Source organism: Phyllobates terribilis, unplaced genomic scaffold, assembly GCF_046119375.1.
Source record: "Phyllobates terribilis strain yellow unplaced genomic scaffold, ASM4611937v1 Scaffold_5__5_contigs__length_657084704, whole genome shotgun sequence".
NCBI classification, from domain to species: domain Eukaryota; kingdom Metazoa; phylum Chordata; class Amphibia; order Anura; family Dendrobatidae; genus Phyllobates; species Phyllobates terribilis.
This window is the reverse complement of record NW_027362765.1, coordinates 220,394,790-220,421,597: the sequence shown is the minus strand read 5'-3', so window position 1 is coordinate 220,421,597 and position 26,808 is coordinate 220,394,790. Positions and strand designations below refer to the sequence as shown.

At 42.3% G+C, this 26,808-nt stretch overlaps 1 protein-coding gene across 1 annotated transcript in view; it reads left to right on the top strand.

The window, feature by feature from the left end:
- SGK2 (serum/glucocorticoid regulated kinase 2) overlaps nucleotides 1-26,524 on the top strand; it is a 67,171-nt gene extending 40,647 nt beyond the window's left edge. Inside the window, exons 4-12 of the mRNA XM_073683819.1 lie at nucleotides 311-394; nucleotides 473-604; nucleotides 2,809-2,921; nucleotides 16,961-16,997; nucleotides 17,114-17,200; nucleotides 17,366-17,461; nucleotides 21,707-21,862; nucleotides 22,415-22,504; nucleotides 26,238-26,524. Of these exons, the coding sequence (XP_073539920.1) occupies nucleotides 311-394; nucleotides 473-604; nucleotides 2,809-2,921; nucleotides 16,961-16,997; nucleotides 17,114-17,200; nucleotides 17,366-17,461; nucleotides 21,707-21,862; nucleotides 22,415-22,504; nucleotides 26,238-26,399 (957 nt within the window). The 3' untranslated portion in view covers nucleotides 26,400-26,524. The remainder of the gene's footprint in view (nucleotides 1-310; nucleotides 395-472; nucleotides 605-2,808; nucleotides 2,922-16,960; nucleotides 16,998-17,113; nucleotides 17,201-17,365; nucleotides 17,462-21,706; nucleotides 21,863-22,414; nucleotides 22,505-26,237) is intronic.
- Nucleotides 26,525-26,808: the final 284 nt, after the last annotated feature.

Here is a 26,808-nt window from a genome sequence, read left to right as displayed (position 1 = left end):
GAGGCGTGCTTCTCTGGGCTTCTGTCCAGCGGCCACAGACTCCTGACATGGCCAATGGACTGGGTCCTGCAAATCCATTCACACCGATTCTACTCATGAACGCTATCTTACCTGGTCTCGTAACAAGCTCAGTATCAAAATAAGACAGCTATGCTGAAGTAGATTTTCAGAGCACATCAGCCTTCTCGTGATCTATGGAAGAATTGTATGCAGTTAGTATTGTGAAATCTGGTGACAGATTCTCATTAAACACATCAGCGAAATGAAGCCAATCTTGGTCTACCAACTAAAGAGGGTTTACTTTTGACAGGTCCTGCTGGCCAAGCGTAAAAGTGACAATAAGTTCTATGCCGTGAAGGTTCTACAAAAGAAGACCATTCTAAAGAGAAAAGAGGTATTTCGTCATACATATCCTAAAAACACATTTATTCAAATTTCTAAGCCTATAACACTATTTCCTGTTAATTCTCAGCAATCTCACATCATGGCTGAGAGGAATGTTTTGCTGAAGAACCTAAAGCATCCATTCCTTGTGGGATTGCACTACTCCTTCCAAACCCCAGAGAAACTCTATTTTGTCCTGGACTATGTAAATGGAGGAGAGGTGAGACTGCATACACAGATTAGTGCTTCTTTATTTTCTAGCATAATCTAGAATCACGCGCTGCTTAGCTTTTCATTTATCACACTTTCTCAGATGACTTTTCTCTCCAGGTACTTTAGCTGACCAATCCTGTTACCAGTAGATCCAGTTTAAAGAGAATCTGTCAGATGATTTCTGTGTAATATACTAATAGTATCCTGAAATAGGGTTTGGGCCGCCCTTTCAGAATATGTAACTTTTATTTCTGAATGTGGCCCTGTTGTGTTGATGTAAGCCCCGGACATTGTCTCGCACCGGCAAGTCAAGCATGTGTAAATGACAAATGAATATTCACCCCTTCTCCCACCCACCCCAATGCACTGGCGTCACTAATTCAGTCAGATTGCCGTATGCCCGAGGATCACATCGCAATTCTCGGGCTGGTCGTCTGCCAGTCTGAGAGTGACAGAAGCATAGAAATACATGTTGCCACGTTAAATCAGGAGAGCAGATGGACAGCCTGAGGATTGCGATGTGATCCTCAGGCGAGTAACTCAGCAGTCTGACTGAATCAGTGACGCCGGCCGGAATTTTCATTTCGCATTTACATGCGTGCCGGTTAGTCAAGCGTATGTAAATGTCAAATGAATATTCACCCCTTCTCCCGCCCAACCCTTCCGGCCAGCATCACTGACTGGATGCAGTCAGACTGCTGTGTTACTTGCCCAAGGACTGCATCGCAATCCACAGACTGGCCAGCACCTCTCCTGACATGAGAATGACAGCATGTATTTCTATGCAGCTGTCTGTCACGCTCAGGTCAGGAGAGCAGGTGGCCAGTCTGAGGATTGCGATGCGATCCTCAGTCATATGGCAGTCTGACTGAATAAGTGACGCAAGTGCAGAGGGGTGGGTGGGATTATGGGTGGGAGAAGGAGTGAATATTCATTTTGCATTTACATATGCTTGACTTGCCGCTGCAAGACAATAAATTTGTCTGGGCTTACAGGCACACAATAGGGGCCACATAGAGGAATAAAAGTTACATATCCAGAAAGGGCTTCCCAAGCCCTATTTTAGGATACTATTAGAATACTGCACAAAAATCACCTGACCAATGATTTGAGCCCTGTACTGTATTCACATGTTGCGGCTGCATTGCAGTTATTTGCAGCAGTTGCAGTAAAATTGCAAAGTGGCCGCAACTAGTGAACGCAACTGTAGAGTGTGGTGATCGAGAGGTGTTGGAAAGGGTAAATGATACTGACTTATCTGCGTGCTGGATTCAGAATGTTCTTTCATGTGTCCTGTACATTCACCCCACTGATTATAAATAATTATAAATATGGTGGATGCAGGCACTTAGGTCCCAATTCATCAAGACTGGCAATTTTCTCGCTGGTCTTGATGAGGGGGCATGGTGGTGTAAAACGCTCCTGATTAGGAAACACTTCTTCATGAATCAGGAATGCCTGATGAATGGCGGGCGCCTCTCTGCACCACGCCAGAAATCTTACATTAGTCTCTGACTAGAATAAGATTTCTGGCATAGCAATGCCACAGCTCATTATGAATTAGATGATCCATAGTGACATGCATCAGCGGCGATCCCTTCACGCCCCAGCCTTGCCCATTTTTACATAGATGGAAGAAACTGGCACGAAAATGGCAAGTTACTACATTTTTGTGTAATTCCGAGTTACACCAAAATTTTTGTGACTTTTCAAAGCAATTTACGCCAGAATTTGATGAATCGGGGGCCTTAGAGCATCAATTACGTCGGCTTCATCAGCATTTTGTTATAACGAAACGATGATTTGATAACAACTATTGTCATTTATGTGATGTTTCTTTACCACCCAATAATGGGGTTCTCAAAGCTGTCCAGCTATAATCCTCATCTATGTTAGTTAGGATGAAAATGGGTCTTAGAGACAACCACTGATATGCTGTGTTGTGTTTTTCAATTACACATCGCCCTATTGCAGAATGATTCTAGTAGTGATCATGATTTCTGATATATTAACTAATCTTTTCATTTCCTAATACTTGGCCCAAGGAAGATACTATGTAATAGGTTAACATTTATAGAGGGATTGAAAGTCATACAAGAACTCCTGATACAATGATTTTGTAATATTTACAGCTAACCTATCCTTTAATACCAATAAAAATAAGAAGGCTTGTGCTCCATGGTACAGAATCTTTCTTCTCTCTATACATAGCTGTTTTTCCACTTGCAAAGGGAGCGTTCTTTCCTGGAGCCACGGGCACGTTTCTATTCAGCGGAAGTGGCCAGTGCTATTGGCTACCTACACTCTCAAAACATCATCTACAGGTACGGTTCAGGAAAAATTACTGTCTAAAGAAAAGTATAACAAAATATAGGCTATGTGCTACAAATAATGAGACTCGGGGAATGAGCACAAGTTAAATATTTTCAGCAGTGTTTTTATTTGCATTTTTTCCTATTCATTTGAATGGGTGAAAAACACTGCAAAAATGCTGAAAGAATTGACGAAAGGTTGAAATCTGCAAGAAAAATATTCAATAATAAACACAATTCATGGAACGGGTAGTGTGTACCTAATTCGGGTGTATATTTTAAATCACCATTACATTTAATACTATACTAAACACTACCATATTATGGACCAAATAGGCCCCATCGTCGAACGGACATGAAAAGCACAAGAGAAAAGGACGATAAAAAAAGCCTCTAAGTTTGAAGAAGTTATAGCAAAATGTATTATAAATAATTAGGCACACAACAGGGGTAAGTGCAGATACAATAGGCGAAGCTTAAAACAACCCTCTCCACATGGCAACCTTTAAAATAAACCTTACATTGCACACGATTGAATCATTAATTTTAGATGTATAGAAACAGAGGAGATGTCACCATAAAAGGATAACAACAGGTAACATCTCCATATATGTTCACAAAATAATGTACATGTCAATACTGATTGTAATACTAAGGACTAAAATGGAACATCTAATGTACACTGTAGTGCCCTTACATCATGGATGGAGTAATTGGATGATTATTTCTAACTGTAACATACCTGGCGGCGTCCTTGCATGGTGGTCCATCTCCCACTGTGCAAGAGGGCGCACTTGATCTCCTGTCCAGAATGTCTCTCTGGCTTCCCTCCATGCTGTCTGTTTGTGTCTGTTTCTGCTGCTTAGGGGCGGCGCCCGATCACTTCCTGCTTTTTGTACCTGCTGTGGGTCACACCCCTTGTGCGTCCTCAGCCTATTGCTGTCTGACTCTTGGTATATAGCTCAGCGGCTCCCTTCTATCCCTGCCTGAGCATAGTGTTTTCCTTCAGTGTGTGCTTGCACTCTGAAGGTGCCAGGTCCCGTCTTTGTTTCCTTGTCTGCCTTTCCTGGAGGCTGTATTTCCAGGCCTGTCTGAACTTAGTCCTGTATGTCTCCTGCTTTGCGGTATTAGTTCCCGTGTCTGAACTAAGTCCTGTATGTCTCCTGCTTTTCGGTATTAGTTCCCGTGTCTGAACTGAGTCCTGTATGTCTCCTGCTTTGCGGTATCAGCTCCCGTGTCTGAACTGAGTCCTTTCTGTGTTCTCTTGTCTGTCCTGTCTGAACACGCTCCTAGCCTGTTCCTCCTGCCTTCTAGGGGCCGATTACCTAGACCCGTTCCTGTATCTTGTCTGACCTGTCTGAACACGCTCCTAGCCTGTTCCTCCTGCCTTCTAGGGGCCGATTACCTAGACCCGTTCCTGTATCTTGTCTGACCTGTCTGTACTCGCTCCTAGCCTGTTCCTCTCGCCTTCTAGTGGCCGATTTCCTAGACCCGCTCCTGTGTCTGGTCTGTCCTGTCTGAACACGCTCCTTGCCTGTTCGTTCCGCCTTTTAGTGGCCGTTTTCCTAGACCCGCTCCTGTGTCTGGTCTGTCCTGTCTGTACACGCTCCTTGCCTGTTCGTCCCGCCTCTCTGGGGGCCGTATTCCCAGACCCGCTCCTGTATCCCTCTGCAGTGTCGGTCTCCTCCGTACACTCAGTTCCAGTCTGAACTCTCTCCTGTCCTTTACCTGTTTTGCCTCTATGTCCGTTCCCTTCCTTTTTCTGCAGAGTCTGAACTCGTACCTAACTCCTGCTTGTTGTCTCTGCAAGTACTGTGTGAGTATCTGGCTCTGTCTTTCCCTTCCTGTCTGTTCCATGTGAACAGAGCCCTGTCCTCCCTGCTCAGCCTTGTCTGCACTCTAGCTGTGCTTGCCTTTACCCCCCCTGCCTGCATACCCGCCTGCCTGCATACCAGTCGTGCCTGCCTATACCCACCAGTCTGTGTGCCAGCCTACCAGCCTGTTCCTGTATTCCCCTGTGTGGGTCAACAGCCGTGTCCGGGGTCTGTCCTGGAGTAGCACCTGGTCCCTCTGCTCGGTTCCTCCTTGGTGCACTGGCGTCGTATGCCGTCGTGCGACCCTGGTCGGATCGGGTGAATACTTAGTCACGCCCCTCCAGGCATTCACTCTCCGGCACGGTCCAGTGGAATCACTACCAATCCCACGCACACGCCGCTTAGCCCGGGCGTGTGCATAACACTAACACTCACTGCTTCTAGCACGTATGTAAACCCCAGAGCACTCTCTGTATACATACCAGGGATGTCGGGCCAACATCACGAGACAGTCGCGGGGCAGTCAAAAGGTATGAGGGTTTATTTAGAAAGGCGCGCACGTGGAGCGGATGCCCCGACGCGCGTTTCGGTCTCCCTTCGTCAGGTGGCATATAAGTAAAACAGATGCATCTGATTTTATAGGCGCCTGCTACCGTAAGTGACGCATACGTCACCATGGAGATCAAGACGCAGGCCGGTGTCCGTGTCACATGACATCCGGCGGCGGGGCAGGGAGCCCCGACGCCGTATGCCAATGAAGACACAGAGGGCCGGCAGGCGCCGAGAACCACACAGTACGCATGCGTGCCTGGTCACAGCTTTCCCTTAAACGTAAGTACCGAAGACAAAAGAGATGAAACTATTCAAATACATCAGGTATAATTGAAATCCCCATGAGAGTGAAATAGGGCAAGAAAGAATGCAGGGGACATCAAACAACACTGGTTGATTACAATGTATTATATCTGAAGGACCACAAGACACGTGATACAGAAAAGTTAAATAAGATGGTCAGTTGTGGACCCATCTGGCTGCACATATCATTTAAACAGGACAGATAATTTCAAAAAGCCATATGCTACAGATATATCAAAAAAAATTATATGTATGTGCTAAAACCCGCTATCAAATAAGGACACAGGATGGCATATAGGGATAGCGCATTAGGGGCCACATGAAACTACCTAGCTCAAACAGAATCCAAAAATCTCTATATTCATATGAATAACGAGGTATATGTTATGTTCTGCTACCAGAGCTAAGGAAAGAGAGGAGATCTGTCCCTACGATAGAACTCAGCTTTATCCCTACGATGTAACAGGGGACCTGATCCTGCGATCAGACCTGCTAAAGTCCTAAGCTAGTCTGTACGGAGACCTATAGATGTGGGGAAGGAATCCCTACAAGTACTAAGGACTGGGAGGAAAAAGGGACACCTCCTAACAGAAATAGTAGCAGACAGACGAACAAACAAAATATATAGAACACAGAGGTCCGTAGACCAAGCAAACTAACAGAGTTAGATACAGAGCACAGGCTAGCTAGAAAGTAGTTATACAATGAAGTCCAGCAAAGCCAGAAGGGCGGAGCAGGACTAAATAGGCCAACAAGGTCATGTGACCAGCAATAGAAAAAACCTAAGAGCAAGGTTCTAACAGTACCCCCCCTTCTAAGAGGATCCTCCGGATCCCCTAGGACCAGGCTTATCAGGAAATCTCCTGTGAAACGCTCTGATAAGTCTGGATGCGGAAACATCATCCGACCTCACCCAAGAGTTATCCTCGGGTCCGAAACCTTTCCAGGCCACGAGATACTGCAAACTACCTCTATACCGTCTAGAGTTAAGGATGCGAGAAATTTCATATTCCCCGTCCTCCACCACCGGAGGAACAGAGGCAGAGGCGTCACAATCCGACACAACAGCTTTTTTCAACAGAGAGACATGAAACACCGGATTAATTCTCCATGAGGTAGGAATCTCCAACCTAACAGCAGATTGGTTGACAACCTGAAGCACCTTAAAGGGCCCTACAAACTTAGGACCCAATTTCTTAGAAGGAATCCTCAACCGCAGATTCCTAGAGGACAACCAAACCATGTCACCAACAGCGAACAAAACCTCCTGTCGTTTCCTATCAAAGTAGTCTTTAGATTTTCTGTTGGCCTCCTGAAGATTACCACGCAGATCCGTCCAAACTCTCTCCAAATCACCGGAAAAATTCTCCTCCTCAGGCACGGCAGATCCCAACTTGGAGAACGACCCAAACGATGGATGTCTCCCAGAACAGCAAAAAAAAGGCGAACAACCAGCAGAAGAAGATGTATGATTGTTCAGAGCAAATTCAGCAAGTGGCAGAAACTCAGACCACCCCTCTTGATTGTCTGCCACAAAACAACGCAAGAACTGCTCAACATCCTGGTTTTTCCTTTCTGTCTGGCCATTAGATTCAGGATGATATCCGGATGAGAACGACAAATGAACTCCCAACCTGTCACAAAAGGCGCGCCAAAAACGAGCCACGAACTGAGGTCCCCTATCAGAAACAATGTCAGTAGGAACGCCATGAAGTCTGACAATTTCCTTGACAAAGGCCTTAGCGAGTGTCTTAGCGCAAGGCAGTTTGACGAAGGGAACCAAGTGACACATCTTGCTAAAACGGTCCACGACCACCCAGATGACAGTAAAACCCTCAGAGGGGGGAAGGTCAGTTATAAAGTCCATAGCCAAATGTGTCCAAGGAGCACTGGGAACCTCCAAAGGACAAAGTAACCCCGCAGCAGGAGTATGTGAGGACTTAGATCTAGCACATATAGTACATTGACGCACCCACTTAATGACTTCCTTCTGCCATCCAGGCCACCAAAAACTGCGACCCACCAGTCTCTTGGTCTCAGAGATTCCGGGATGACCTGCCAACCGAGATTCGTGACACTCAACAAACAAATCTTTCCTAAAGGTCCCAGGCACAAACAACCTCCCATGGGGAGTGTTAGATGGGGCATTCTCCTGTGCTTTAAGAATCTCATCTTCCAAAACGGAGTCCAAAGCAGCTATCACAACACCTTCTTGTAAAATGTTCTCCTCTTTCTCAGCACCGACTATGGGAGAAAAACTGCGAGACAAGGCATCCGCCTTAACATTCTTAGTACCTGGGATGTAAGTAACGGAAAAATTAAACCGCGAAAAAAACAGTGCCCACCTAGCCTGACGGGCATTCAGGCGCTTGGCAGCATAAAGATATATCAGATTTTTATGATCCGTAAAAACCTGAGCGGGAAATTCAGCACCTTCCAAGAGGTGACGCCAGTGTTCAAATGCGAGTTTAATAGCCAATAATTCCCGATTACCAATATCGTAATTCAGTTCAGTCTCCGAAAATTTTTTTGAAAAAAAGGCACAGGGATGTACTCCATCCCCGTTATCCTGAGACAATACTGCGCCAACCCCCACAGAGGAAGCATCAACCTCACCCAAAAATGGCTTAGTCACATCAGGCTGCATAAGGATGGGAGCAGAGGTGAACCTCTCCTTGAGATACACAAAAGCTTCAATGGCCTCAGAAGTCCACTGAACCGCATCAGCACCTTTCCTGGTGAGATCGGTCAGAGGTTTGACAATAATAGAAAATTTTTTTATGAATTTTCTGTAATAATTGGCGAAACCCAAAAACCTCTGTATCGATTTCAAACCAATAGGCCTAGGCCATTCCTGCACAGCTTGAACTTTAACCGGGTCCATCTCAAAACCTTCGCTGGAGATAATGTAGCCCAAAAAACTAATTCTCTGTACAGCGAACTCACATTTCTCCAGCTTAGCAAAAAGCGAATTGTCAATTAATAACTGTAATACTTCACGTACGCTCCGCCAATGAGACTCCAGATCCGGCGAATAAATCAAAATGTCATCCAAATACACAACCACATTTTTGCCGATCAAAGGTCTAAGGATGTCATTAATAAGATTCTGAAAAAATGCAGGAGCATTAGTAAGACCGAAAGGCATAACCAGATTCTCAAAATGACCCACAGGAGTGTTAAAAGCAGTCTTCCATTCATCACCCTCCTTCATGCGCAACAGATTGTATGCCCCCCGAAGGTCAATTTTAGAGAACCACTTGGCCCCCACTAACTGGTTAAACAGATCAGGAATCAATGGCAGTGGGTAAGGATTGCGTACAGTAATTTTGTTAATCTCACGGAAATCCAGACAAGGACGTAAACCGCCGTCCTTTTTTTTTACAAAAAAAAATCCAACCGCCACAGGAGACTTAGAGGTCCTAATGTGACCGGCGGCCAAACTTGTCTGTATGTACTCCTCCAAAGCCTTTCTCTCAGGAATAGTAAGGTTAAATAAACGACTTTTAGGAAGAGTCGCTCCAGGGACAAATTCAATGGTACAATCATAGTCTCTATGGGGAGGCAAAACCTGCGATTCCTTCTCAGAAAAAACTCTCCAAAAATCCTGAATAGGAACAGGCAATTCCCCCCTATCCACAGCTGCAATACGCCCGTTACAACACTTGTCATAACACTTAGGGCTCCAGGACTTAATTTCATTGGTAGACCAATCCAGCACAGGATTGTGCAATTTTAACCAGGACAATCCCAAAACTACTGGAGAAGGCAAATTATTCAAAACTACCAAATCCAATTTCTCATGGTGAACACCATTAATAGTGAGAGGAAATTCACAGACCTTGAGAGTAACATTCTTCAAAGGGGAGCCATCCACAGAAACCACAGCAATGGGGGATGATAAAGGTTCGGGTTTTAAATTGAGTCTTTCCAAGAATCCCCCATTAATTACATTCAGAGTAGACCCACAATCGACAAACACCCGAAATTCCATTAATTTTTCCTGAGCAATCGTGGAAGCAGCTAAAAATACACCCTTGGAATTTAAACAGGCAATACGGGCATGACTGACCATTTTTTTTTCTTTCTTCATACGAAGCTCACAGCCTTTAATCAAATGACCAGATTTTCCGCAATAGAAACACAAGCCTTCAGAAAATCTGCGGTCCTTTTCTTGAGAGCGAGGTGCCATCGCTCCAATCTCCATCGGTTCACCACTGTTAGTACACACATTCTCATAACCAGAAACTGACATAGCAGAGGATTTGCTCTCATTAACCCTTGCACGCAGTCTCCTATCCACCCGTATAGCTAATTGCATAGCCTGTTGCAAATCTTCAGGTGTAGGATAAGCAATTAGCAGGTCTTTAACCCTTTCATTGAGCCCAGCAAGAAACAGACTTTTCAGAGCAGAATCGTTCCACCCTGTTTGAGTAGACCATCGACGGAAATGAGTACAATATTTTTCCACATTACCTGATCCCTGTCTCAAACGTCTTAACTCAGTCTCAGCTGATGAGACACGGTCAGGATCATCATATAATAGCCCCAAAGCAGAAAAAAAACTATCCACTGATCTGAAGCATGTATCACTAAGTTGCAAAGAAAAGGCCCACTCCTGAGGCTCTTTGCGCAAAAGTGACATTATGAACCCTATGCGCTGGGATTCATCCCCAGAGGACCTGGGTCTCAAACGAAAATACAATAAGCAAGCATTTTTAAATGAAAAAAACTCTCGGTGTTCACCAAAAAATAAATCCGGCAAACGTACCTTAGGCTCCAAGAAATGTGCTCCAGGACAGTTACTCACGTGCTGACGGAGCTCGGTCACCTCCAGAGAGAGTCCCTGCAGGCGATGAGCCAAATCCTGAACCGACACCATGATGGAACAGAAAAATCTTTCCTTAGAGAATTTGCAGGCTGGACTTACTGTTATGTTCTGCTACCAGAGCTAAGGAAAGAGAGGAGATCTGTCCCTACGATAGAACTCAGCTTTATCCCTACGATGTAACAGGGGACCTGATCCTGCGATCAGACCTGCTAAAGTCCTAAGCTAGTCTGTACGGAGACCTATAGATGTGGGGAAGGAATCCCTACAAGTACTAAGGACTGGGAGGAAAAAGGGACACCTCCTAACAGAAATAGTAGCAGACAGACGAACAAACAAAATATATAGAACACAGAGGTCCGTAGACCAAGCAAACTAACAGAGTTAGATACAGAGCACAGGCTAGCTAGAAAGTAGTTATACAATGAAGTCCAGCAAAGCCAGAAGGGCGGAGCAGGACTAAATAGGCCAACAAGGTCATGTGACCAGCAATAGAAAAAACCTAAGAGCAAGGTTCTAACAGTATACATATTATAATAATCAGCAGACATTTGCATAGAATGTATAAAAGTGACGCACAACAAACAAATATAAATATACAAGTTCATTTTCATATTTACATATCGTATATTTTATTATATTAATATTAAGAATCAAAATATAGTAGGCGCCATATCCATGCAATTATGTACATAAACAATGTAGAGTATAGATACACACTGTTCTTTTCCATATTTTCTTATAGCATGTGATCTTTTGTGGTCTTTTTGCAGATGGAAATGTACATATTCACAAAACCAGTGAAGAGGTCCCCAGTAAGAAACAGGGAAGGGAATGACCAGGAGAGAAGAGGGTCCTAGATAATGTAAGAAAAAAGGGGTAAGTAAAACCAATTTAAAACCATTATAAGGATTAAAATCAAAACCTCAGCCATATTGACCAATTCTGATAGAAGTATAGGAATGACATATATACAAATATACATATAGAAATGGGGCGTGGTGGATGATCAGAGAAAGGGAGAGTAACTTATACTTTAATTTAGTCCATTGGGGTGCAAGGTGTTAAGAGTCCAGATCCAACGGGATTCCAATTGGGCAAGTTTAAGTCCCACCTTGCCACCCTGTATGTTTGGTACAATACAATCAATACCCCTTATTTTGAATACCGAGGCATCACAATTATGGTGGGTCTTAAAATGGCGTGGTATGGTTTTTAAAGTGGATGTGTCCATGTGGCCGGCCGCAGCAATAATCCCCAACACATGTTCACGAATAAGTCCACACGGACAGGTGGCGAAATAAATCACATATTTAGTAGTACAGGTAATTGATCTATTAATCCTGTAGGTCTTGGACCCATCAGATTTAAAAAATGTGTCGCTCCATTCAACGTTTGGACATGCTACACACCGACCACAAGTGACACATCCACTTTTCTTTGTCTGCCCATCCAAAAAGGTGGTAACCGCCGAACCCTCATAATGTGAATGCACCAGGTAATCACGAAGATTCCTGGAGAGTCTGATGGAAATAGACGGCCTGTCTGGAATAAATCTCGATATAATGTTGTCAGCTTTAAGAATATGCCATGATCGAGCCAGAATGCTTCAGATCGTGAGGAGTTGATGTGCCGCGTCATTTTTTGGACACGTTACATCGACGACATCCTCATGATCTGGCAGGGTTCTCCATCATCTTTACAAACATTTATGGGTCAATTAAATCTCAATGACCTTAATATCCATCTTACCTACCAATCCAATATATATCAAGTAGAGTTTCTGGATGTGTCTTTGAGGAGGGATGATGCCAACTGTTTACAAACTACTGTGTTTCGTAAGCCTACTTCAACTAACATGCTATTGCATGCCACGTTCTCACATCCCAGATACATGCTCCAGTCGGTACCGGTGGGGCAGTTCCTCCGCATCCGGAGGATCGCTCCACTGATGCCGACTTTGAGAGGCAGAACTCAGAACTCAAAGAGAGATTTTATGCTAGAGGCTACAGCCGTCGCATGATAAAGAGGGCGTATAATAGGGCAAAATTTTCTTCTCGACATAGTTTAATATATGGCAGCAAAACTAGAAGAGATGATAATGAACAAGTGAGATTTGTTACCAACTTTCATTCTCAATTCTCTCGTATTTGGATGGGCAGACAAAGAAAAGTGGATGTGTCCCTTGTGGTCGGTGTGTAGCATGTCCAAACGTCGAACGGAGCGACACATTTTTTAAATCTGATGGGTCCAAGACCTACAGGATTAATAGATCAATTACTTGTACTACTAAATATGTGATTTATTTCGCCACCTGTCCGTGTGGACTTATTTATGTGGGTATGACTACCCATCAATTCAAGGTACGGATTCGTGAACATGTGTTGAGGATTATTGCTGCGGCCGACCACACGGACACATCCACTTTAAAAACCATACCACGCCATTTTAAGACCCACCATAATTGTGATGCCTCAGTATTCAAAATAAGGGGTATTGATTGTATTGTACCAAACATACGGGGTGGCAAGGTGGGACTTAAACTTGCCCAATTGGAATCCCGTTGGACCTGGACTCTTAACACCTTGCACCCCAATGGACTAAATTAAAGTATAAGTTACTCTCCCTTTCTCTGATCATCCACCACGCCCCATTTCTATATGTATATTTGTATATATGTCATTCCTATACTTCTATCAGAATTGGTCAATATGGCTGAGGTTTTGATTTTAATCCTTATAATTGTTTTAGATTGGTTTTACTTACCCCTTTTTTCTTACATTAACTAGGACCCTATTCTCTCCTGGTCATTCCCTTCCCTGTTTCTTACTGGGGACCTCTTCACTGGTTTTGTGAATATGTACATTTCCATCTGCAAAAAGACCACAAAAGATCACATGCTATAAGAAAATATGGGAAAGAACAGTGTGTATCTATACTCTACATTGTCTATGTACATAATTGCATGGATATGGCGCCTACTATATTTTGATTCTTAATATTAATATAATAAAATATACGATATGTAAATATGAAAATGAACTTGTATATTTATATTTGTTTGTTGTGCGTCACTTTTATACATTCTATGCAAATGTCTGCTGATTATTATAATATGTATACCTCGTTATTCATATGAATATAGAGATTTTTGGACTCTGTTTGAGCTAGGTAGTTTAATGTGGCCCCTAATGCGCTATCCCTATATGCCATCCTGTGTCCTTATTTGATAGCGGGTTTTAGTACATACATATAATTTTTTTTGATATATCTGTAGCATATGGCTTTTTGAAATTATCTGTCCTGTTTAAATGATATGTGCAGCCAGATGGGTCCACAACTGACCATCTTATTTAACTTTTCTGTATCACGTGTCTTGTGGTCCTTCAGATATAATACATTGTAATCAACCAGTGTTGTTTGATGTCCCCTGTGTTCTTTCTTGCCCTATTTCACTCTCATGGTGATTTCAATTATACATGATGTATTTGAATAGTTTCATCTCTTTTGTCTTCGGTACTTACGTTTAAGGGAAAGCTGTGACCAGGCACACATGCGTACTGTGTGGTTCTCGGCGCCTGCCGGCCCTCTGTGTCTTCATTGGCATACGGCGTCGGGGCTCCCTGCCCCGCCTCCGAATGTCATGTGACGCGGACGCCGGCCGGCGTCTTGATCTCCATGGTGACGTATGCGTCACTTCCTGTCGGTTCGGCGCCTATAAAATCAGATGCATCTGTTTTACTTATATGCCACCTGACGAAGGGAGACCGAAACGCGCGTCGGGGCATCCGCTCCACGTGTGCGCCTTTCTAAATAGACCCTCATACCTTCTGACTGCCCCGCGACTGTCTCGTGACGTTGGCCTGACATCCCTGGTATGTATACAGAGAGTGCTCTGGGGATTACATACGTGCTAGAGGCAGTGAGTGTTAGGAATAATCATCCAATTACTCCATCCATGATGTAAGGGCACTACAGTGTACATTATATGTTCCATTTTAGTCCTTAGTATTACAATCAGTATTGACATGTACATTATTTTGTGAACATATATGGAGATGTTACCTGTTGTTATCCTTTTATGGTGACATCTCCTCTGTTTCTATACATCTAAAATTAATGATTCAATCGTGTGCAATGTAAGGTTTATTTTAAAGGTTGCCATGTGGAGAGGGTTGTTTTAAGCTTCGCCTATTGTATCTGCACTTACCCCTGTTGCGTGCCTAATTATTTATAATACATTTTGCTATAACTTCTTCAAACTTAGAGGCTTTTTTTATCGTCCTTTTCTCTTGTGCTTTTCAAGAAAAAAATTAAGCAGCATGTGACTGAGATTTCAGAAGTCTCGTTCATTTTAATGGTACTGAAAACTGAGTTTTTTTTCTTCATCAAAAACACAATGTATGAACAAGCCCTTTCAGTCAAATGTATTCTGTAATAGCATGTGAGTGGGGAAAAACATACTATAGCTTTCTAGACTATCCCCTAATTGGCACATTACAATTTTTTATACTGTACATTAATCTTGGAGTAAATAGCGGGATGCTTTTCTTACGTTATGGCAAGAGTTATTATAATCGGACATACTGCATCTGCAATTCTATCCTAGACAAAGTATCATTGCAAATAGGAGTAATACATATATCAATCGACTTAGCCCTGCCAAAGAAGTAAAGAGACATCTGATAGGCACCATCTTCACTGTGACGCAAGATAAAGAATAGCGATGATCGAATCTTGTGAAATTTGAATTCACCATTATTAGAGATCATTCAGTTTTCAGGGTCAGACAGGCTATAAAATGACTGCCGATCAGCAAACAAGAAGCTAATTGGTGGTCGTTTAGTGCTGGGGCAGCGAGTGACAGCAGAAGTAGAATAAGGCCACATGACCTACATGTAATCAGGGTCGGATCAAGGCTGCAGCACACCTTCTTCCTCTTTCATTAGTGCCATTCAATTAATCTTCAACGAAAGGGTTGGTCTGACACCTAAAATGTCCTTTCTAAATATCTTTACATCCTAATCACTTTTGTAAGTAGGTTTATTTTAAAATGCCCTATATTCTCCCTATCTAACTAATCCCTACATGTGTTTTTTTTACTTAAAGGGGTTTTCCACTACTAGGACAACCTCTTCTTGATGCTTGGAGCACATAAAATAAAAAAGCTTATACTCACTTATCGTGCCGGCGCCGTTCCCACAATGTCGGCACTAGCGGTCCCGAAGAACTTGTGCGGTTCTTGTGACACGTGACCCCGATGCCCAATCACTGTCTCCACATTCAGACAAATCGAACATGAAGAGGAAGTCCAGGCTGCAACTGCTCTGACTTCTTCATGTTCAATTCGACAGGAGGCGGAGACAGTGACACCAGCACTGATTGCAAGCCGGAGTCATGTGTCACAACAGCACAGGCACCCCGGGGAGAGCGAGTGCTGACACTGCGGGAACAGTGCCAGCACGGGAGGTGAGTATAAGCTTTTTTATTTTATCAGGGCCGTGCATGAGGTATGAGAAAGGGCTGTTCAAGTAGTGGACAATTTCTTTAACTTCGTGTGATGTTTCATTGAGCGTAGTCTCAAACCTTATGTCACAGGAGGCTGGGGCTGCCCTCACTTCCCTGCAACGTCTATCGCTCCTCCGGGAACAGGATGTCATCAGGGGGCAGGTACTTACTACAGTGTCTTGCGTCTCCACCCTCTGAAGAAGTCTTGGATCCATGGTGAAAGACGCTGTGGGAGAGGTGAGCGCAGCGCCGGCACTCAGCTTCTATCTCCCCCATATCTTCTGTTACACACCTGTCTCGGGTATCCCGGACTCTGTTTTCATCCCAAATGTCTGCTGCCCTCTGCTATGCTCTGCGTCGGGTTTTGCAGGTTGCCTGGAGTGGATCAATGACATTATCTGCCTAGGCCTATTTAAGGCCCATTTAGACACAAAGCCCTGAAGCTCAGCTGAATGCAGTCTACGTACTATTTTTTTATATTAGGTGTATTTCTGTCTATTCATTCTTTTCCTCTCAAAAATATTAAAATCCAGGGATTTAGTAAAGTCTCATTTACATATTGGACCGTGTACATTTTGGCCTGTAATATGATATGAAAATAAAACTTTACTTGGCCAGATGTACATGTATGGCATCCAATAGAACAATTTTTATTTGGAGAAATATTCCTGTATTCTGCTTCATGTTTATATGTCAATTAAAATAACCCCATGAATTGCATTATCACCATATCTGTAATCTACATAAAGCAGCTCATGAATATTGTCCTTTTGCCTTCTCTCTCAACCATTATCTAATTAAACAAATACGGGTATTATTCTTGACCCGATTTTAGAAAATTATATTCATAATTTTTATAGCCTATCTAAACTGCTAAATGCTAATGGATCTTAAATTAATAATATACACGAAGGCAGATGTATACAATTGTTCAGGCATATGTTTGCATCTGCTTTGAAAGAATGGGATGTATAACACATGGTGCAAATTATTCTTGGAAATTATTTCCACTGTAACTCAATGGCTGTTTCCTTTTTTTTTTCTAGAGATTTAAAGCCAGAAAACGTCCTGCTTGACAGCCAGGTAGGGGACAAAAAAGTGGGAATATGTGATATCTGATGTACAAAACATTAATTCTATATGGCGCACAATTGTTTAAGCTGAGGCTCGTGTTATAGATTAACTTCTTTTACACTCAGGGCCATGTGGTGCTGACTGATTTTGGACTTTGTAAGGAGGGGATGGAACCAGAAGAGACCACCAGTACTTTCTGCGGGACACCTGAGGTATTTACTCATATTCATTTTTATGATAATATAGTTGTTTCTTATATATCAATAAGACGTTTAACATAATGACACAAAATCAAATTACTAGAGCCATAATGGCTTGTGGTAGCGGGGCAAAATATCTTACATTTGTAACTTTTTTTATTATTATTTTTTTTTTAGTATCTTGCGCCAGAAGTTCTAAGAAAACAGCCATATGATCGCACAGTAGACTGGTGGTGTCTGGGTGCAGTTCTATATGAGATGCTTTATGGACTGGCAAGTATCTGATATTGGGCAGAGAATACATTACGTCTAGCATTTTATTCAAAACTCACTCTTTCTATGGCTCTTGTTCAATTGCCGTGTCTCTTTCTATTTTCTTTCCCTAAATCATGAGGATATGATGCTTGCTTGCAGCTGCCTACCAGCACAGGAGGTGGGGGCACATTGAGAAATCTTGCACTGGGTGGAAAGGTTATAGTTGTGTCTTTTTCATACATCTTGTCCTTTGCGTCTGTCCGCCCCTTAGTTCACATTTCACCTATTTCTTTGCCACAGTTCTTCCTAAAGCATATGTTTGGTGAGTAAACAGTATATGACTTATGTATCAGATACAGCATAGACTAAACATGATTGGATTCATTTTCCCTTTTTATTCTTTTGTCCTAATCTGTCAATGAAGTGATAATATCACCTCCGGTCTCGGTGACCACTGTAAGGCCAAACTCATATTAATTATAATTATTTTATATTAATATTAATTGTATCACTTAATATTGAGCAGAATTAAGTATGCTGATATCCCTTATATACTGTATGAGCCCACACACAGCCCTCTACACTGTAAGAGCCCCCACATAGCCTTCTATATATAGTATGAGCCCTCACATAGCCTCCTACAGTGTCATGTAAAAGTTTGGGCACCCCTGGTTAAAATTACTGTTATTGTGAACATTTAAGCAAGTTGAAGATGAAATGATCTCTAAAAGGCCTAAAGTTAAAGATGACATATTTCCTTTGTATTTTAGGCCAAAAAAAAATATTGTCATCTTTAACATTTTAAAAATTACATAAAGGAAAATGGGCCAATGCAAAAGTTTGGGCACCCTGCATGGTTAGTACATAGTAGCACCCCCTTTTGAAAGTATCACAGCTTGTAAAGCTTTTTGTAGCCAGACAAGAGTGTTTCAGTTCTTGTTTGAGGGATTTTCATCCATTCTTCCTTGGGAAATGTTTCCAGTTCTGTGAAATTCCTGTGTCGTCTTATATGCACTGCTATTTTGAGGTCTAGACACAGATTTTCAATGATGTTCAGATCAGGGGACTGTGAGTGCCATTGTAAAACCTTCAGCTTAAGTCTTTTGAGGTAGTCTATTGTGGATTTTGACAAGTGTTTAGGATCATTATCCATTTGTAGAAGCCATCCTCCTTTCAACTTCAGCTTTTTTACAGATGGTGTTATGTTTGCATCAAGAATTTGTTGACATTTCATTGAATCTATTCTTCCCTCTACCTGTGAAATGTTCCCAGTGCAATAGACTGCGACACAACCCCAAAACATGATTAATCCATCCCCATGCTTAAAGGGCTGGCGAGATGTTCTTTTCCTGACATTCTGTGCCCTTTTTTCTCCACACATACCTTTTATCATTGTGGCCAAAGAGTTCTATTTTAACCTCATCGGTCCACAGGACTTGTTTATAAAAAAAATCAGGCTTGTTTAGATGTTCTTTTGCATAATTCTGATGCTGAATTTTATGGTGAGGACGCAGGAGAGGTTTTTTACAGATAATGCTTCCATGAAGGCCATATTTGTGCAGGTGTCTCTGACCAGTAGAACAATGTACCACAACTCCAGTCTGCTAAATCTTTCTGAATGTCTTTTGTAGTCAAGCAAGGTTTCTGATTTGCCTCTCTAGCAATCCTACAAGCAGCTCTCACTGAGATTTTGCTTGATCTTTCAGACCTTATCTTGACTTCCTCTGTTCCCGTTAACTGCCATTTCTTAATTACATTTTGATTTGAGGACAGGGGCAACTTAAAAACGCTTTGTTAACTTCTTATAGCCTTCTCCTGCTTTGTGGGCTTCCACCATTTTCAGTTTTAGAGTGCTATGCAGCTGCTTAGAAGAAATGAGGGCTGCTGCACAAGGTTAGAGGAGGCTGGGTTTTTACAAAGCCGGGAAATTTGCATGACCTGGCCTTTCCTAATGATGATAGTGAACAAACCATAACCCTAACAAGCACACAAATCTCCAAGGGTGCCCAAACATTTGCATTGGCCTATTTTCCTATTAGGAAATGTGTAATCTTTAACTTTAGGCCTTTTAGAGATCATTTCATCTTCAACTTGCTTAACTGTTCACAATAATAGCAATTTTGACCAGGGGTGCCACTGCCACTGTATATACAGTATGAGCCCCCACATAGCCTCCTATATACAGCGTGAGCTCAAACATAAACTTCTATATGCAGCGTGAGTCTCAACATAGCATGAGCCCCACACACCCTCTTATATACAGCATGAGCCCCACACAGCCTTCTATGTACAGTATGAGCCACCACATAGCCCCTTTATATGCAGTATGAGCCCCCATATATAGTCTGAGCCCCATATAGCCTAATATATACAGTGTGAGCCCCCATATAGCCTCCTATGTACAGTATGAGCCCCACATAGCCTCCTATGTACAGTATGAGCCTCACATAGCCTCCTTTGTACAGTATGAGCTCCACATAGCCTCCTATACAATGTGAGTCATCACATAACCTCCTATATACAGCATAAGCCCTGCATAGCCTTTTATACACAGCTTGTGCCCCACTTAGCCTCTTATATGCAGCAAGAGCCCCACATAGCCTCCCATATACAGCATGAGCCGCAGTGACGTCATCGCAACTGCTATCTCATGCTGATTGGTGAAAGATGGAGCCGGTGGCCCAATCCTCCACCAATCTATTCACCGATATCTGAAGATAGTGGCGACAGCGGATGTCTGGCGGTCGAGGACATGGGGCAGCCCATGGGCCACTGTTTCAGCCTTTCGGCTGTATCGATCCGGAATGGAACAGCAAGAGTTCTGGATGTGGCCCACGGGCCGCAGTTTGCCCAGGTCTGGTCTACATGAATCTCTATGTTGTGGCCTTATGCAAACAAAATTATTGTTTTAATATGCATTGTCTAAAAGAATTATGCAGCAGTGCCGCTATACAGTGCCCGTATGCAGTGATGGTGCAAAGGAAGTGATCGCTTAACCAGCAGTCACAGCAATAAGTGGACAGTTCATCCAACTCATTGATATAGTAGGTCCTCTATGACCACCCTTTCTCTCAAATCTCCCTTTTTAGACCCTTAAAGAGACTCCAGAAAAGGGTTGTCAAAAAAGCCCACACAACCCTTTTATGAAACTGAATAAATGGTAATCTCCCACTATAGTGTTACTATTGTAATTTGTGTAGTAGGATTCCAATAATGACATTGTATTAGCAAATTGCTAGAGATGAGCAAATATTTTGAAATTCAAATTTGCCAGCTTAGTTGAATTTTTTTTAAATTTGATTTGCAGCAAATTGTAATATTGCACAGCCTTCAAATGCCCTGAAAAGACCTGCGTAACACAAGAGGTCTCCTAAAATTGTATTGAACACAAACAAAGCCTTAGTAATGTTAAAAAGCCTTTGAAATTGTGCCCCTCATCTCCTCTGGCCCCATGTCATCCTGATACAAAGGTTGACTGTTCATCTCAACCATTAAAACAACTGGAAGATGTTATGGTGTATCTCCCTCAGCCCTCGGAGTGCTATGGTTAGGTGACTAAGGGGCAGAACAGATAGGGTTTTCATTGACGAAATTGAAAGTCTGCAATGTAAATGGTATCTGAGGAAGTGGACTGTGCAGACCATTGATCTAAAATGAGATGAGTGATGTGTCATATATTCCATTGCACCCACCCTTCCTCCCCACTAATAAGCTTGCTGGAGACAAAGGAGGCCAATTGTGACCTGCGTTCGTTAGTACTACTGCCCAGATGGGTGCTGCTGCTCCCACATCTTTAGTCTTTTTCTAATGCTAAAGCTCAGGTGTGCACTCTGAGGTCCTCTCTATAGCCTGTAACACTCTATAATTACTGCTGCACTCCCTGTCTCACCTTTTATAGTGCCTGCAGTCCCTCCTGATTGGCTACAATATACCAATTGGGAAGCCCGCCCAGCCACCCAAGAGGTCATGTGAGCTCTCTCTGGTTGACGCAATCTTCAGCAGCATGTAAAATTGAGCACAGCATTATTTTTGGCAATTTGCTTAAATCGAATTGCAAATTGTTCAATATTCTCTGTGAGTTATAAATTTCATAAATTCAACAGGAATTTGATTTGCATCGAATCAATTCACCCATCTCTACTAATTATGCTTTTCATTAACATATTCTTTCAAGTAGTTTCAAATCAAAGCTTTTCTATATGCATGTCTTGTTCCTACACATGATAAGCTCTGACATCATTTATTTACTCTTTTTGTGTGCAGCCACCATTTTATAGTCGGGATGTGTCCCAGATGTATGATAATATCCTCCATCAGCCTCTGCAACTACCAGGAGGAAAAACCACTGCAACCTGCGATATTCTCCAGGGTCTACTACACAAGGATCAGCACTGCCGCCTTGGGGCCAAGACCGATTTTGTAATTTACCATTATTATTTAATAGTTTTTGCATCTTCATATCCAAGAAAGTTTTACATTAGTGCAAAGGTTTGTAGAAAATTATAATTGCAGACCTGGACCACAGAGAAAGAGTAGTCATTTATGGCTTTGTGTGTGGAGATACTGAATAATTCTGATGGCATGTAGTTCTCAGTATTGCACAAAGACTGGAAAATCTCTGTAATTAACTGAATCTTCCCTTTTCTAATAAACAACGAAGACTAGGACTAATGATGTGCAGGGGTTGTACAAAGGGCACTGATTGCAGAAAGATATCTCAACAAGCATAGGTATCACTGAGACATATCATCAGAAATGGCAGCTCCTTGAACCCACAACAGAAGGACGACATGTAATCAATGTTCACCAGACTTACATTTCATCTTGACTTACTTAAAAGGATCAGGTTGTTGCTAGCATAATTTATACAGAAAAGTAAGTCATCTGTTGATTATACATGCATGAATATGAGAAAAGCATTGTTAAGAAATGTGAGATTTTTATTGTACACTAACACAATGTCCCTTACAGCTGGAAATCAAGAATCATGTGTTCTTCAGTCATATTAACTGGGATGACCTGTATAACAAGAGGATTCCCCCACCTTATAACCCTAATGTTGTAAGTAACTAGGGCATTTTTACTACAACCAACTTAGTGAAGAAGAGGTGTACAAGCACCTGCATACAGGGAATGCAGTATCCTGAAATCTTTGGCTACTGAGCATCATTATAGGCAGAGACCTTCTTCTTCTGTAAAGATCACTTTTATCAGTCATCTTATTATCATTAATGGTGGGGTTATACTTTGGTCCCGATTCATTTAAGTGCTTACTCTAGTTTGTGTAAAACACTTTCGGCGTTTTTGTGCAACTCCGCTATGATGGGCAGAGCTGGGGCGAGATTGGGTGTGGCTACGCCACCCAATTCTTCAGAATTAGCAGCGTTTCTTGCGCAATAAATGTTACTCCTGTTCCTCGGCTGCGACAACTATACAGTCAATAGAGCTGTGCAGCTCCGCAACTGAGTAGTTCTTTTTTCCACCAACACTAGGAACAGCTGATCGGCGGGGGTGTCACACCTTCACCGATCAGACACCGATAAGCCATCAATGTTAAAGTAGTGACCAACCCCTTTAATGAATTTGGCGCATCTTATTCTTCCAGGACCCTCATTAAGACTGGAGTACGAATCAGGACCTTTGTCCATCTGTCAACAAGTTATTGTATTCCCTCATTATAAAACTATTTTAGGCTGAGCTGCGATCCACAAATGCACTGATGTCTTCATCTGTTCATCAGATGTGAATCTTCGTCCTCAAAAGGAGGACAAACAGGTGCAGGCAAGATCAGGACTATAGGGAGGATGTTTTACCCCTAAGAATTACGTTTTTTGAGAATGTCGACAGTATGGGCAGTGGCATGTGAACGTGCATTGTCGTGCAACAACAGCTTCCTTCAACTTCTCTATCCATTTATACACACTTCTTTGCAGCAAAACAATTTCTCCATGCTGAGCACAAAGTCTTCAATAAATATCGGCATCATCAGACACACACCCTCAGACTACAAAAAAAAACAATCACTGCACGCTGTTCTCCTATCATAGAAATCACAAGTGGGGCAGACATTGTTTCTCACACTATAGTCAGTAATGACATGCTGAAACACATGTAAACTCGAATAGCCGTGACTGGAGAGACAGCGACCTCATACGGAAAGTGCTGATAAGACAGTGCGGCCAACTAAAGTTTTAATATAACCGGAGAGCAGAAAATGATTTTTGCGTCACCCTCGTAGATATTACAGAATCCACAATAGGTGATGGACACAGCTTACTACTGCCTGCACAATGACCTCTGTACACATCACAAAGCATGTCTACACTGTGTTCCAAATTATTATGCAAATAATATTTTCTCAGATTTTCCCAAATTACCTATATGAATTGCAGTCATTGTAATTTTCCAGTCAAATAACTATTAGAGTACAATTGAAAGGTTTTTGTACAAACTGCCTATGATAACAGTATATTTTTTAAAAAATAAAACCCTCAAACTGCACTCAAAATGCATGTTCCAAATTATTATGCACAGCAGAGTTTTCAACCTTTTCATTTTAATAAAGAACAAAAAAAATGGTCATTTTTGAAATTATAAGCATTAGCAGGTTATTACAAACGGAAATCAAGCAGTTTTCAACTCAAAACTTTATTCTAGGTGATGTTACATTTGCACATAGGACCCCTTGTTCGAAAGGAGCTTTTGAACTCTCTCGTTCATTGAATTTGTCAGGTTTTGGATGGTTTCTGCTTTAATTGTTTTGCATGAGGACAGAATACCCTCCCAGAGCTGTTGCTTAGATGTGAACTGCCTCCCGCCATCATAGACACTCCTTTTGATGATGCTCCAGAGGTTCTCAATGGGGTTGAGGTCAGGGGAGCATGGGTGCCACACCATAAGTTTGTCCCCTTTTATGCCCATAGCAGCCAGAGATGCTGATGTGTTATGTGCAGCATGAGACGGGGCATTATCATGCATGAAAATGATCTTGCTGCGGAATGCACAGTTCTTCTTCTTGAACCATGGAAGGAAGTGCTGTTTGAGAAACTCAACATACATTATGGAGTTCATCTTTACCCCTTCAGGGATCCTAAAAGGGCCGACAACCTCTCTCCCCATGATTCCAGCCCAAAACATTACTCCACCTCCTCCTTGTTAGCGCCATAGCCGTGTTTGCATGGGGTGTCCATCAACCAGCCATCCTCCACTCCATCCATCTGGACCATTGAGATCATTTCATGCATGATAATGCCAAGTCTCATGCTGCACATAACACATCTGCATCTCTGGCTGCTATGGGCATAAAAGGGGACAAACTTATGGTGTGGCACCCATGCTCCCCTGACCTCAACCACATTGAGAACCTCTGGAGCATCATCAAAAGGAGTGTCTATGATGGCGGGAGGCAGTTCACATCTAAGCAACAGCTCTGGGAGGGTATTCTGTCCTCATGCAAAACAATTAAAGCAGAAACCATCCAAAACCTGACAAATTCAATGGACGAGAAAGTTCAGAAGCTCCTTTCGGACAAGGGGTCCTATGTGCAAATGTAACATCACCTAGAATAAAGTTTTGAGTTGAAAACTGTTTGATTTCAGTTTGTAATAACCTGCTAATGCTTATAATTTCAAAAATGACCATTTTTTTGTTCTTTATTAAAATGAAAAGGTTGAGAACTCTGCTGTGCATAATAATTTGGAACATGCATTTTGAGTGCAGTTTGAGTGTTTTATTTTTTTAAAAATATACTGTTATCATAGGCAGTTTGTACAAAAAAACTTTCAATTGTACTCTAATAGTTATTTGACTGGAAAATTACAATGACTGCAATTCATATAGGTAATTTGGGAAAATCTGAGAAAATATTATTTGCATAATAATTTGGAACACAGTGTAGAACACTCTCCCATAGAAATCCGTGAAAGTCACTATATTGCATTTAATCATCTACAGAAAATATTAGAACGAAATCTACAACCAGAAAATAAAAACAGATAAAAAAAGCATATTCATTAGCATCAGATCTTAATTAGTAAAAACAAAAGAAATATAGCAATACATTCATAGTAACATAGTTTTTAAGGTTGAAGGAAGACTAAGTCCATCTAGTTCAACCCATAGCCTAACATGTTGACCTTAAGCTTCCTACAGACACAACAATAATCATTGAAGGGGTTGTCTGGTCTAAATTGATGTCTGCAGTCACTCTGTGTGACTGCAGACTTATGACTTCCCCCAGGGTACGCACTGTGCGCTGTGAGGATTCGCAGGTTTCTGAGCCGGGACCGGAGGATATGTATGCGTTACATATACTCCTGGGCAGAGCCTGTCTAGTGGGCGCAGCCTCGCTCTATACACTTGTATGCAGCGAAGCCGCACCCCGTCTAGTGACAAAGCTGTCCAGTGGCCGCGGCCTTGCTCTATACAAGTGTATGGAGCGAGGCTGCGCCCACTAGACAGGCTCTGCCCAGGAGTATGTATAACGCATACATATCCTCCGGTCCCGGCTCAGAAGCTGGTGAATCCTCACAGGACACAGTGCGTTCGTTGGGGGGATTCATAAGTCTGCAGTCATACAGAGTGACTGCAGACATCAATTTACACCAGACAGCCCCTTTAAGGATAATCTTTTATGGTCAGATCGTTAAGTTTGATATCTGTATGGAGTGAAATGGATTAGGTTTTAGTCATTTCAGATCGAACTCATAAATCATATAATTTAATGTGATTCTATCATGAAACAGTTTTGATGCAAGATGAAAAACCTAACATATCTGCACATTAACCTTTTTAGGCTGGTCCAGGCGATCTTCGGCACTTTGATCCAGAGTTCACACAAGAAGCAGTGCCTAACTCCGTGAGTCGTACTCCTGACCTGAATAATATGAGCTCCAGCTGTTCCAATGCCTTCTATGGCTTCTCCTACGCACAAAGTGATGATGACATTTTGAGTTGAGTTTGTCGATGAAGTAAAAGTGTTTTTTTTACAAATATAAATAGTACAGTCTTACAAGTAACAAGCACCTTAAAGCTTCTTGAACCTGGTGGAAGAATAAAAACATCGTCCATTAATCACAGAGACCTTCAGGTGTCATTACTTCTTTCCAAGGGCCCACCTCAACTGCAACGTTCTTAATGTCAGAGAAGTAATGAAAGGATCGTGGACTATGTGTAAATCAAGCAAAGACTGTTATGTTAAATCAGCTGAAATTATTTTTAATGGGAACCTGTCACTGAGTGAAAGCATATCTACCTGCAGATGTAGGGGTAATCTGCAGGTAACTAGTGTTTAAACCCTGTGGAAGCTCCCCATCAGGGAGAAAATGACGTTTTATTCTCCTGACAGCCACTTGTTTCTAGTGAGC